Source organism: Sus scrofa, chromosome 5 (assembly GCF_054392235.1).
Source record: "Sus scrofa isolate SSC_HxYL_T2T_F1_AM1 chromosome 5, Sscrofa_HxYL_maternal_Yorkshire_Landrace_v2.0, whole genome shotgun sequence".
Taxonomy (NCBI): domain Eukaryota; kingdom Metazoa; phylum Chordata; class Mammalia; order Artiodactyla; family Suidae; genus Sus; species Sus scrofa.
Genome location: NC_139387.1, coordinates 670,422 through 684,726, shown reverse-complemented (window position 1 = coordinate 684,726; position 14,305 = coordinate 670,422). Strand labels below are relative to the sequence as shown.

Here is a 14,305-nt window from a genome sequence, read left to right as displayed (position 1 = left end):
AGGGAACCCCCAGTGTGCTGGGGATCTGCTTGGAACCCCTACAGGCACCCCAAGTGTCAAGGGGAGCTGACCCAGAGTGGCACCCTCCTGGGGCTGGCACCCTAGGCAGGCGGGTCCCTGGGGTGATCCCACTGCAGACACAGTGGCATTGGCTGCCTGCTGTCTCTTGGGCCCTCGTCGGAGCCTGAGTGTTCCGGGAAGTGGCACAGGCCCGAGACAGGACTAACTTGGGAAACGTGTGAGGGGGCTTTGGTCTCAGAGGATGGGACCCAGCGTGGACATCACCCAAGACCAGGGGCCCCACCCTTTGCTACCCTGGTCCAGGTGCCAGAGTCCACTGTCCAGCCTCACCCTCGCTCCCAGCAGGCCTAGAGCACTGAGGCTGGGCTTCTGTGGTCACCTGGGCTGAGCTGGTGGGGCAGACAAAAGGGGAGGAGCCCCGCCTAGCGGGTGTTCACCAGTGGCCTCCGTGCTGGTGGTGGGGCCGGCAACAGGCTGGCATGTCTGGGTGCCAGAAAGTCCAGGCACTAATCCTCCTGCTGCCCCTGGTTTGCCCTGTCCCTCAGCCCTGGGGTCAGCCAGATGGCATCAGGTGACTCCAAGGGCACTGCCCCTCCCCAGAGCAAAAGGCTGCACATGGCCTGGTGGGTACCCCAGTGGGCCCCCCTCCATGGCCGACCCAGAACAGGCCCACCCGCCAGGTGGCACAGCTGGTGCCCTGAACCTACCATCCCAGGGCCAAGGGGCTACAGGAGATGAGAAATGGACGGCAAACCACGTGACTTCGTGGGGGGAAAAGCACAGTGGGGCTCCTGTCGCACCTCTGAGGGCTGGGGCCATGGACCTTTCCAATGTCCACAAAGACCGGGCCCCTGCGATCTCTTGCAGGCCCCTCCCCTCTAGGCTCAAGTGGTTGGGACACCCCAGCCTGGGCCCAAAGAGGCCACAGAGGGCTGAAAAGTCCACCTGCTGTGGAATCTGGGGTGGCGGCCCAGTGCGGACCCCCCCTGCACCCCCTCCTCAGCACCAGGTCGGAAGGAGATGCTTGGGTGCAAAGAACGTGGATCAGCAGAGCCAGACTTGTTGAATAAGTGAGTGAACAAGTCACTGGGGAGCAGGGCCGGATGCCCCCCACCCCACCGCAAGGAGGGGCCCCAGAGGAGGGGTGGCTGGGGAGGGAGGCGCTCCTACAGCAGGAGGCTCTCACGGCCCTTCTCTACCAGGGCAGGGGTGCAAGGCGAGCGGCATGGGATGCGGGCAAGGGGCGCAGGCACCGGGAGGAGGTGGGGGCGGGGCTCCATAAGAAATACCATGGTGAAGATGGCACAACCTCGCTAAAATAGCTCTCGAGACAAGGCCCCTCATCTATGTGTAGGTTTCCAAAGAAACAAGCCACGCTCTGGAGGCCGCGGGGGCCTGGGGACATCACTCTGGTCCTGGTCCTCGGCGTCACGGGGTCCACAGGCTGCCGCCCCGCCCGCTGCCCATGGGCATGAAGAAGGCGCCCTGCAGGACGGCAGCGCAGAAGGAGCGGCAGCGCTTGCAGGGACCGGCGGGCAGGAGAGAGCCGCGGCACACTAGGCACGGCGCTGGGCGAGGCCTTGGCAGCCCTTGGTGGGAAAGAGAGAGAGAGAGAGAGAGAGACCCTGAGACGGCGCCCACCTGCCCAGGAACCGTGGCCATGGCCCCAGACCCCTGGACCGCGCCCAGCCACGCAGTCCCTCCCACCTCTGCAGACCACGCCCACCCACCAGACCCTCCCACTCATGCAGACCACGCCCCCCTTCCCAGAAACCACGTCCACTGCCCCAGACCGCGCCCACCCATGCAGACCACGCCCACTTGCCCAGACCCTCCCACCCATGCAGACCACGCCCACTTGCCCAGACCCTCCCACCCATGCAGACCACGCCCACTTGCCCAGAAACCACGTCCACGGCCCCAGACCCCCAGAGGGCGCCCACCTGCTCCAGACCTCCACCATTGGTCCCTAAAATCCTGTCCACCACCACAGACCAGGCCCACTGGTCCCCAAAACCATGCCTGCTGCCCCAAGACCCTGGCTCTGGCCGTGTTCACGGGCCCCTGAGATTGTGCTCCCTGGGTCGCCCACCTCAGAGCGGCCCTCACCCCTGCGAGGCCAGCGCCCAGCTGGAAGTTCAGCCCTGGCCGGGACCCAAGCCCGCCTGCTCCCACCCAGACCCCACCCGACTTTCCCAGCTCTCAGAAAAGCCCAGACCTCCATTCAAGGTCAAGCGGTGAGGTCCCGGGTTCTCCCGTCTTTGGGGTGAAAGCTGTGGGGATCAGGGAGGTCCCCTGGCCCTGCTCATCTTCCTCCACCCCCAAGGGAGGAGGAGGTGGAGGTGGGGTAGGGGAGTGGGGTGGTCTCAGTCAGGGAGAGCAAGCAAGCAAGCCAGGGCAGTGGCCCTGCCCCTCCTCCTGCCCGGGGAGGTGGGCACAGAGCTTGCTATGGGAAATGATGAGGCAATTCAAGGTCCCCGGGCCCCTCCCGCCAGAGCCAGCTGGGTGTCCAGCCTTAGGAGCAAGGCCCCTGGACTGCCCCTGAGGCCCTGCTCAGGAGGCGGGCCAGAGGACACCTGCAGACCTACAGAGCGTGGAGACTCCAGCGCCATGTGACAAGGAGGGGACTGCAGGGTCCCTGGCTCTCACCTCCATCCTGCCTCTTCCCCTAAGCCCTCCTGCTGGTGTCTGAATAGAGGCTGCTGTCTCCAGCTCTTCTTCTAGCCCTTAATTCACCTGCCCTCCACAAGCTGGGCAGTGCCCAGAAGGACCCAGCTCCTCTGGCCCTGAGCTCAGACCCTGGGAGCTCCCGCTGTTCCTCCAACACCCAAGGAGGTGAGGCCAGCAGCAGGTGGGATCTGCCCCTCCAAAAGGCAGGGGCCCTGGCCAGGATCCCAGGGCCTCTGTCCTCATCCTCAGGGCCTCTTGCTCTGAGGTGACCCCCTGCCCAGGTCTGTGACCTTCCTCAGGGAGCAGTGCGGGTCTGTGCCAAGCCCCTTCCTCCTCTGCTGTGCTGGGGCCCATGAGTCAGCCAGCCCTCAGAAGGCCAGCTGCACGCATGCTGCAGCCTGTGTGGGTGTGTGTGGGGGGGCTCCCCAGGCTTTCCTGGCCTCAGATGCACACAGGGCAGTGCCCAGCCAGCAATGGCCCAGCCCAGGAGTGCCAGGGGCTGAGATGCCACTCCCGCCAGAGCCACCCACTGCCAATGGCCCAGGCTGAGTCACTTTGCCTCGAGGTGGAGTGGGCGGGAGTGGCGCCACTCAGCACCTATGCAAAGCAGCCCACAACTCCCTGGAGCCCCAGCAGAGGCTGAGCCACAGCCCAGGAATGGGAGCTTCCTGAGGGCATAGGAGGTAGGGGGCCCAGGTGCCGTGTGGGGGCAGGTCTCTGGGGGTAAGCAGACTAAGGTGGCCAAGGGGCGGCTCTACAAGCAATGCCCTGCCCACCAATGTACCCCGGGGCCAGTGGGCCAGCGCGGGGCTGGAAGGGTCACCGGAGGCCAGGTCCCATGGCAGAGGGGCCGCCTGACCAAGGAAGGAGAGGCTGAGCCGTCCCCTGAGGGGCTGGGGCTTCAGGTGCGTGGGGAGGGGTGGCGTGCAGGCAGCGGGGTGTCCACTTAGGAACCCGTGCTCCGGGATCCGGACCAGCCCTCTGGGGGAAAACACCAAACCTGAGCATGAAACATGAAAAACATCTTAAAAGCAACAAAAAAAGCTGGCAAAATAGCAAGGAATGATCCGGTCAAGACCAAGAGGACCTGTCCTGAGGCTCTGCCAACCAGGACCACCTGGGGCTCGGCTTCCAAGGCTTTGGGGTGTGGGGGACAGAAGGGCACCCCCAAGAGCGTGAGAAACATCCCCCAATAAAGCAGCACCCCAGGGACTGAAGGCGTGATCCTAGCGCCGGGCAACGCGGTGGAGACCCAGGGAAGCCCCAAGCCCGCCGGGCTCATCTGCCTGACAAACTCTCACCCCCCCCCGGGGGGGGGCAGGGAGGGCACAAAGCATCCAGCTGTGAGTTCACAGTGCGGGGTGGGGGGGTGGCCAGAGAGAAGGAGGGCGGCAAACGGCACTCTGAGGACCCTCGCCCACGCCTGCGATCTGGAAGAAACACGAAAAATCCCCACAAGTACTCTTTTTTTTTTTTTTTTTTTTTTTGTCTTTTTAGGGCTGCACCCGAGGCATAAGGAGGTTCCCAGGCTAGGGGTCTAATCGGAGCTGTAGCTGCTGCCATCCTACACCACAGCCACAGCAACGCGGGATCTGAGCTGCATCTGCCGCCTACACCACAGCTCACGGCCACGCTGGATCCTTAACTCACTGAGTGAGGCCAGGGATCGAACCCGCAACCTCATGGATGCTAGTCGGGTTCATCACTACTGAGCCACGACGGGAACTCCCCCCACGTCTCTAATAACCCACATGGGAGCACTGGCCAAACAGCAGCACAAATGTGACCGAAGACTTGAGCTATGAGAATGCTCAGACACAGAATACAAACTATGTAACTGAAGAGAATTCAGAAATTTTAGGCAAAGGAAAGAAGCTATAAAGAATAACAAACTAATTTAAAAAGCAGAGTTTCTAAAAAATGAAGCTACGGTAACTAAAATGTCCATGGATGGGGCTGACCACACGCCAGACACTGATAAAGACAGAGCCACCGGGAGACGGATGCGACTCTGCAGGCGGCCACTCGGGAAACCAACCCGGGCGGGCAATGAACCGGAGACCAGAGCTGGGCAGGGAGACCCTGTGAGCGGACGAGGCTTCTGCGTTCCAAGGGCCAAGGCAGGCGGGCGGGGGGAAGAGGCAACGTGCAGAGAGAGAAAGGCTGACCGTCTCTCATAACTGACTGATGACACGAGGTCCAGAGACTCCCAGGTTAATAAACAAGTAACAACAAATCATACACTCAGACCTGTCTTGGGAAAATAGCCGTAAGTGAAGCAGGCTGTTGAGACAGCTCCCTTCTGGACTGGGCTGACTCTCCCTGAGAGCACTGGTGAAAACCAAAGTGGGAGAATAAGGCAGAGAGAAAAGGCTGGTGGCCCGAACGCCTGCTGCAGACAGCCCGTCTCTTTCAAGATAAGCCTGCGGAAGAGAGAATGAAAAAAGAGATTCCATAAAAGCCATAAGAAACAAATGGGACCTAATCAACTTATAAGCTTTTGCACAGGCAAGGAAACCATAAGCAAAATTAAAAGATGACTTACAGAATGGGAGAAATATTTGCAAGTGACGTGACCAACAAGAGTTTAATTTTCAAAATATATGAACGGCTCACACAGCTCAGTATCAAAAAACCCCAACCAACGCAATCAAAAAACGGGCAGAAGACCTAAACAGACATTTCTCCAAAGACATACAAACGGCCAACAGGCACATGAAAGGATGCTCAACAGTGCTGATCTTTGATCTTTAGAGAGAGGGAATCAAAGCTACGGTGAGGTACCGCCTCACACCGGTCAAAATGGCCATCACTGTAAAGTCTACGGAGTTCCCGTCGTGGCTCAGTGGTTAATGAATCTGACTAAGAACCATGAGGTTGCGGGTTCGAACCCTGGCCTTGCCCAGTGGGTTAGGGATCCGGCGTTGCCGTGAGCTGTGGTGTAGGTCGCAGATGTGGCTCGGATCCCGCGTGGCTGTGGCTCTGGTGTAGGCCAGTGGCTACAGCTCTGATTCGACCCCTAGCCTGGGAACCTCCATATGCCTCAGGAGCGGCCTTAGAAATGGCAAAGAGACCAAATAAATAAATAAAATAAAGTCTACAAATAATAAATGCTGGAGAGGGTGTGAGGAAAAGGGAACCCCTGTACACTGTTGGTGGGAATGCAAGTTGGTGCAGCTACTATGGAGAACAGTATGGAGGTTCCTCCGAAAACTAAAAATAGAGCTACCACACGATCCAGCAATCCCACTTCTGGGCATGTGTCCAGAGAAAACTCTAATTCAAAAAGGTACATACACCCCTGTGTTCCTATCAGGAAATTTACAACAGCAAAGACGTGGAAACAACTTAATGTTCACTGACAGAGGAAGGAATAAAGAAGATGTGGGACATATATACGATGGAATACTACTCAGCCACGAAAAAGAATGAAATCATGCCATTTGTGACCACACGATGGACTTAGAGATGACCATACTAAGCAAAGTCAGTCAGATAAAGACAAATATCACATGATATCACCTATGTATGGAATCTAAAAGATGACACAAATCCACGTATCTATGAAACAAAGCCAGACTCACAGACATAGAGAACAGACCTGTGGGTGCCAACGGGGAGAGGTGCAGGGATGGATGAGGAGGAGCGGGGCTTAGCAGAGGCAAACTGGTAGATGCAGGCCTGGTAAACTACGAGGTCCTGCTGCAGAGCACAGGGAACTAAATAAAGTCCAGTAATAACGTTACTTCGTCCTGTGATAAACTGTAATGGAAAGAGTACGAAAAAGGGTATACCTGCAGGGAGTCCCACTGCGGTGCAGCAGCAACGAATCCCACTCTTATCCATGAGGATGTGGGTTCCATCCCTGGTTCCGCTCAGTGGGTTAAGGGTCCAGAGGAGCCATGAGCTGGGGGTGTAGGTCCCAGAAGTGGCCTGGATCCTGTGTTGCTGAGGCTGTGGTGTAGGCCGGCAGCTGCAGCTCCGATTCAACTCCTAGCCTGGGAACCTCCATATGCCTTGGGATCAGCCCTAAAGAAAAGCACATATGTGCACACCTGAGTCTGCCTGCAGTGCGGCAGAAATGCACACAGCATGCTGTAAATCAGCTGTCCTTCAATAAAAGAAGAGAAAGCAGACAACGAACCTGACACAGGAGAGTGGAGGGTGAGGAGGGGTGAGCGTGCTCATCTAAACACACGCTGGCTCCAGAAGCCACCACGACCCAACGTCTAGTGGGTAAAAATCCGCCAAACGGGACTGCACGACTCTCGGCAAGAAGGCAGAGGGCGGGGACTGGGAGGTCTGCAGGCGTGAAGGTCACTGTTCTGTCCAGGTGGCCCAGGTATGATGTCTTTTTTTCTTTTTCTTCTTTTTTTCTTGGTCTTTTTGTCTTTTTAGGTTCCTAGGTTAGGGGTCTAATCGCAGCTGTAGCTGCCTGCCTACACCACAGCCACAGCGATGCAGGATCCAAGCCTCATCTGTGACTTACACCACAGCTCATGGCAACACCGGATCCTTAACCCACTGAGCGAGGCCAGGGACCAAACCCGAGTCCTCGTGGATGCTAGTTGGGGTCTCTAACCACTGAGCCACAGTGGGAACTCCAAAGTATAATCTTTCTTAACTTTAGATTTTGACAACCTCAGCCTGCAACTAGTAATTTCTAGGCAGCCACTAAAAGGCCGGCCACACGGTGTGGAACCTCCACGATGGAGGAGGAAAAACTGAAATGAGAAGGAAAATTAATGAAAATAAGGCAAGAAGAAAGAAGAAAAGGAACACGAGGTGAAGGAGAATAAGTCGAATGCAATCAGCTGAGACACTGCGGCCCTCAGGCTCCAGCCGCCCCCGCCTGGCAGGCCCTCCCGCATCAGGTCAGGTGGGTGCGTGGGAGCAGCAGGATGGGGCACAAGCCATACGGTGTGACCTCTTTGTCTGGGCCACTGAAGACGTGACTCGAATCGCAGCTCTGGGGGAAAGTGCTGTCACATGCTGAGGTCCCTCCAGCAGCTCTGCGGGGACGCCCACGTGGCCTCCAGCCCACAGCCCTGCGACTGAGAGAGGAAGCGGGTCCTGCCTCGGTCAAGCCTTCGGATGCCACAGCCTCCGCCCACATCTCCATGGAACCACCAGGTAGAGCCCTTCTGGGTCCCTGATCTCAGAAATGGGTGGGATAGTACTTGTTCGTTGTTCTGGAGTGTTTGCTGAGCAGCACCCGTGTACATGTGTATACAAACCATCACATAGAACGTTAATGGTAAGGGTGCCGCTTAAAAGAGTGTTGCTGAGGGAGCTCCCGTCGTGGCGCAGTGGTTAATGAATCCGACTAGGAGCCATGAGGTTGCGGGTTCGATCCCCGGCCTTGCTCAGTGGGTTCAGGATCCAGCGTTGCTGTGAGCTGTGGTGGAGGTCACAGACGCGGCTCAGATCTGGCACTGCTGTGGCTGTGGTGTAGGCCAGCAGCTCCGATTCAACCCCTAGCCTGGGAACCTCCAGATGCTGCAGGTGCGGCCCTAGAAATGGCAAAAAGACGAAAAAAAAAAAAATAGCGTTGCTGATTTGAATTTCCGCCTTCTGAGTCCAACCCCGTTCTGTCCATGAGTGTGCATCTCCCCAAATAAATCTGCTTTCACTCTTAAAAAAAAAAAATCAAATGTGCTGCAGAGAAATATCTAAGACACAAGATTAGAGAAAAAGTCAAAGAAAAAGATATGCCAGGCAAAGTTATTCAAGATGAAGTTAACAGCAGAGTCTGAAGAAATGAAAGGCAAAAGCCGGCAGGTCGGTAAGAAGCTGCTGCACCGCAAAGAGGGCTACCAGACGTGGCTCAGCAACGACGTGACGCATGCGCAGACACGTCGGAAAGAGTATGAGGCGAGGACCACACGATGCGCAAGCTCCGCCCGCCCCGGAAACCCAGCGACTGCGGACGCACACTCTTTTCAGGCACCAGGAGCGCTGGGCACGCAGAGCAACCCACACGTGTCTGGGTGGGGAAGGGACACGGACAGTGGGTTCTACTCAAAACACAATTTTGCTAACAAGAAAATACAACTTCATTATAAAACCTGAGGCTAATGTATTTACAGGAAACTAATTTCTAATTTGTTGTTGTTGTTGTTGTTGTTGTTGTTGTTGTCTCTTTTAAGGCCGCACCTGGAGAGCATACAGAGGTTCCCAGGCTAGGGGTCAGATCGGAGCTGCAGCTGCCGGCCTACACCACAGCCATAGCCACGAGGGATCCGAGGCACCTCTGTGACCTACACCGCAGCCCACGGCAACACTGGGTCCTTAACCCGCTGAGCAGGGCCAGGGATCGAACCTGCGTCCTCATGGATACTAGTCAGGTTAGTTACCGCTGAGCCGCAATGGAAACGCCAGGAAACTCATTTCTAAATAACTTGGAGATGAAAGAAATAATTGCAATAAAAATTGGAAAATACTTATCTGAATAATATCAAAAATACCATGTTTCAAAACACTTCAGATGCAGTTAAAGTAGGAGATAACAGGAAATGGCCATCCTTAAATGTAGGTATTGGAAGAAATGCTGAAAATTAAGAGCCAACCATCTAGCTCAAGAAGTTAGAAAAAGAACAAATCCAAAGAATACACGTAAGAGCAAAAGCGATCAAAGAGAAATTCAGCAAAGCCTCAGGCTGTTTCTCTGAGAAGTTGGCTGAAGTGATGGACCCTGGTGGGAGAGAAGGGGGGCGAAGTTAGAAATAAAATGAGACATCACCCCGGCCCCACAGACATTAAAAGTGTGACGCAGGATGACCCGGCCCGTCTCCCGCTCTTACCCGGGCCGATGCACTTGTCAGCAGGTTCATGCCACCTGTCAACAGGTTCAGGGAAACACCAGCTAAATTCTGTCATTCACGATAAAAAGAAAACTCTCGGCAAACAGCGAGAACGAGAACGGCGTGTGTGTGAGAAAACCCTACAGCCGATCTGGTTAACGGGCTCCTGCCCACGCGCCGGCGGAGGCCAGAAAGGAAGAGAACAGTGGACTGGGTCTGAGGAGATGGGATGCGTGGGAAACCCAAGGCGTCCACGAACTGCAGGACTGGGGGGCGAATGTCCCAGCGCCGGGGGCCCAGTCAGCGTGGGAAAGCGAGGGGGTGTCCACACATCCGCAGAGTGACTGGCAAATACACTCCACAACACCATTCATATCACTCGTCTGTGAGGCCTCGAAAAAATACATCCAACTCGTAGAAGTGGGAAGGAGAAGAGTGGCTTCCAGGGCCTGGCAGGTGGGCAGGGGTGCAGACACTCGCGAGAGGGTGAGTGAGCTCTAGGACCCGCTGCGGGACGTGGGGACCACAGCTGATACCCACCCACTTTTTCACTGAAATACACTTTCAAAAATTAAAAAAAAAAACCACCATTTATTAAAGAATCGAGGAGTTCCTGTTGTGGCTCAGCAGGTTAAGGACCTGACTTCGTCTCTGTGAGGAGGTGGGTTCCAGCTCTGGCCTCAATCCATGGGTTAAGGATCCCGTGTTGCTGTAAGCTTCTGTGTAGGGCACAGACGCGGCTCGGATCCCGTGTTGCTGTGGCTGTGGTGTAGTTCAGCAGTTGGAACTCCAATTGGACCCCTAGCTTGGGAACCTCCACATGCTACAGGTGTGGCCATAAAAAAGAAAAAAAAATCAATCAAGATTTATTGATAAAAATAATTTATAAAAGTATCAAAATACATCACATGCACAGGGATAAATTTGGTGAAATGAATTCATGCTAAAAATATTGCTTAGAGGAGTTCCCGTCGTGGCGCAGTGGTGAACGAATCCAACTAGGAACCACGAGGTGGCAGGTTCGATCCCTGGCCTTGCTCAGTGGGTTAAGGATCCGGCGTTGCCGTGAGCTGTGCTGTAGGTCGCAGACGTGGCTCAGATCCCGTGTTGCTGTGGCTCTGGCGCAGGCCGGTGGCTACAGCTCCGATTCAATCCCTAGCCTGGGAACCTCCATGTGCCGTGAGAGTGGCCCAAGAAAGACAAAAATATATATACATCGCTTAGAAAAATGGACGAATACCTACACAGATGCTGAAATATGTAAACAGCACGTGCACAGCTGGGGAGGATGTGGATGCTCCCCAAGAGGAAGCCAGGCTGGACCTGATCCCAACCCCAATCCCACCAGGCTGTCTCCGCAGAAATCTACAAACTGATACTGAAATGGAAACGGAAATTCAAAAGACCCACCAGCTCGGGAGATCCCGGGCAGGAAAGTCACTGCTTTTCAGAATGTCTCACAGCTGCACTCATCAAGACCTAAGGGTGTGTATTGGCCCAAAGAGAAGCAACCAACCGATGGAACAGAGCAGAGAACCAGAATTCACTCTGGAGAACCTACTTTTGACAAAGATGCCAAAGCAAGTCAGCGGGGGAGGCGGGGGTGCTGGGCTGAGCCCGGCGACCCGCTGAAAGCAAAGGGCCGGGACACCCGGCTCAGAAACTACCTTGGGGCGGGTCAGCGGCCACACGCCGATGGCAACACCGTAAAGCATCTGGAAGGAAACACACTGGAACATCTTGGGGACTGTGGGGGTGCAACGTTCTTTCAGGCAGGATGCAAGAGCACTAGCCACAAAGGGCAAACAGATACACTGAGCTTTCTAAAATATTTCCACTCTGCAAAAGGCACCGCTCAGAGAGTGAGAAGGCAAACCAGACCCGGAGAAAATATTACCACCACGCACACCCGAGAAATAAATCTGCAGAGTACATCAAACCACGCCAACTAAATAGCGAAAGGACAAATGACCCAATTTTAAACTGGGTAAAAGATTTCAACAGGCACTTGGCAGGGAAGGTCTCTGCCAGCGCGCTGGGCACGACTTGTCGCCAGGGAAACGCAAAGCGAAAGCCGGGGGAGAAAGGACCGCACTCCAGCCACCACGGCAGGGAGAGCCACGTTTAGGGCACGAGGGTTGGCGCGGACGCGGGGGGCCGGGGTCCCCACCCGCTGCGGAAGGCTGTGGGCGGATGACTCCAAGCCAAACCTAAGCGTCCTCCGCGACCCAGGCGCACGCCCGGGGCCACGCGGAGGCTTCTCGGAGGGAGAGCGCGGCCCCTTGCTTCCGTCGGACCGTCGCAAGGGAAGCACCCGCCCTCGCGCCAGCGCCTGGTCCTCGGAGAGGGGCGCGCGCTCGGCCGGTTGCAGGGTCCACGTGGGCACCAGAGCCCGCGCTGATTCAAGCCCACACTGGAGGGCAGAGGGCAAGGGGCGCGGGAGCTTTCCCCAGAGAGAAACGTGCCCTGCCCCCATGTGGGTGCGGTTGTGCAGGTGAACACTGTCTACTGGAGGCCCATCCTGACTGTAGGTTGTGCCTTAAAAACACTGTGTAAGAGACACATTATTTACAATGGCATTAAAACCCACCAGTTAACCAGAAAAAAATAAATAAATAAAGCTGTAGTGAAAGATGTGCCAGAGCCTCTACCCTGCATAACTACATGACCGAGAGACGATCAGACGCCCTAATGAGATGGAGCTGATGCGACGGCATCTGAAAGAACTCAACTTCAGATGGCAGTTCTCCCCTCTGCAGAGCCGAGACGAAACCAGTGAAAACCCTGGCAGGTTTTCCCCTTCCCCCTTCTCTCCGTCCACCTCGTCTCCTTGGTCCTTTCTCTGGAGGTCAACAGGCTGACGCTGAAATACTATGGAAAGGCACTGGACCCAGCGTAACTGCTGGTGCAGAGGGCACTTTCCGAGCTGCTGGCCAGGCCCGGCTGGGTATCTTGCTGTCACCCGAGGACAGTGTGGCTGTAAGCAGGCCGAGATAAGATCACCCCGGGTAGCTGCTGGCCTGAGGATGAGGGTGCATGGTTCTGGCTGGAACCCAACCTGCAGCCTGGAAGCAGGTGCAGCGAATCCTGCCAGCCCATCAGAGCCAAACTGCAGCTCTGTGTCCTGCACTCTCACTGCCCGTGCAGCACACACACAGATGCAGACACACAGAGGGGTCCCTCGGACGGCAAGAGCCACAGCGAAGCTCACAGCCAAGAGCTCGAAAGGAGAGAAAGACCGGCTCTGTCCTGGCAGTTTGGTGGCGACGATGCCTGGGGATTTACAGCGCTGGTCCAGGGCCCTGGAGGTGGCGCTGCAAGTCCAACCTGATGACAGTCGTCTTAAAGGCGTAGGAGACAAACGGCATGGATTTGGTGCCATCCTCCGCGGGCCAGATCAGAGTGGCAGGGGAAGACCCGCCAGAGGCCGAGGCCACCCAGGACAGGTGGTGCACTAATGGAAGGGACGGTCCCTCTTGGGGTCCCCTGAGCACCCTCTGCACTTTGTGGTGTGTGCCGGGAGTGCAAGGCCCTGACCACCGTTGACCTGGGCCTTTGCTCAGCGTCCTGCTTTCCGTGAGCCGTCCCGGGGGAAGACGTGCTGCTCCCCTCCAGGCAAGAGCAGGCTCGCTTCCCGCTCGCTAGAAAAGTGGCGGGCGCCTCAGGCTCAGTGCTCCTCAGCCGGGATGCCAACTCACCGTGTGCAGCAGGCATCGGGGCCACGGGACCATCCCTGAGGGGCAGACGCCGCTGTGCAGAGCCTTGCGCTGCCTCCTAAGGCAAGTGACGATTGTTTCTGACCCGAGTCCTGGGCTGGCATCACCGCAGTGGCCGTGGCGAAGCCGGCAGCTTGCAAGGAAGGCAGAGCAAATCCCAGAGCGGGTCACCTGTCTGTCTGGGTCACAGCTATCCGGGTGAGCAGGAGCGATGGCCAGTCCTGGGAGCTCGGCCACGGAGCCTGCTCCTGTGACTGCGGAGGCCACTGGAGCGGGGGTGGCGAGTGTGTTTTGTTTGCAGAGGGAAGGGGATGCTGGTGACCAGGAGACGGGACTGTTATATATTTGATTATCGTTCAGAAAATACTCACTCCACCCCTCCTCCCCCACTGACTTGAGTATGGCCGGGTGTGATGTCAGCAGAAGCTTGCATGTGCCCGCATGGCCTGGCTTGCCCTCTCATGCTTATGCCATCTGCCTCGTGAAGACAACGCCCTGGGGAGCCACTGGTCCCAGAAGCAGGAGACACGTGCAGCAGCTCTGAACCCAGCCTGCAGCCTGGAGCCTGGTCCGGCCTTCCCTGTGGAACCCAATGTCTCAGCAGCCGACCTGAAGACAGGTGAGAAACAGATGCTTGCTGAGTAAATACCTCTGAGTCGGGGAAGGGGGCATCTTGGTTATGGAGCGTTACTGCTTCAGAAACCTGAATTAATAGACGGGAAAACAGACAGTGGGGACAGAGTCCAAAAGCAGGACAGGAGTTCTTGTCGTGGCACAGTGGAAACGAATCTGACGAGGAACCGTGAGGGTTCAGGTTTGATCCCTGGCCTCGCTCAGCGGGTTAAGGATCCAACGTTGCCGTGAGCTGTGGTGTACGTTGCAGATACAGCTTGGATCCCGCATTGCTGTGGCTGTGGTGTGGGCCGGCAGCTACAGCTCTGATTAGATCCCTAGCCTGGGAACCTCCGTATGCTGCGGGTGCGGGCCTAAAAAAGAAAAAATGAAAGACAAATATTTGGTGGCTCTTGACACCCTAATTCTGTGACTTGTATGGAAGTGGGGGCTTGGGAACAGCCGAGTCCCTCTTAAGAAAAA

At 56.4% G+C, this 14,305-nt stretch overlaps 1 protein-coding gene across 7 annotated transcripts in view; it reads right to left on the bottom strand.

Moving 5' to 3' along the window:
• Positions 1-1,061: 1,061 nt before the first annotated feature.
• Positions 1,062-14,305, bottom strand: part of TTLL8 (tubulin tyrosine ligase like 8) — a 50,924-nt gene continuing 37,680 nt past the window's right edge. For 3 of the 7 annotated variants that reach the window (XM_085025281.1, XM_085025283.1, XM_085025282.1), the window contains one exon: positions 1,062-1,610. In XM_085025281.1, coding sequence (XP_084881407.1) covers positions 1,450-1,610 — 161 coding nt within the window. In that variant the 3' untranslated portion in view covers positions 1,062-1,449. Of the gene's footprint in view, positions 1,611-13,192; positions 13,820-14,305 lie in introns of those variants that run through there. The other 4 variants (XM_085025279.1, XM_085025284.1, XR_014845519.1 and 1 more) reach the window with 3 other exon arrangements.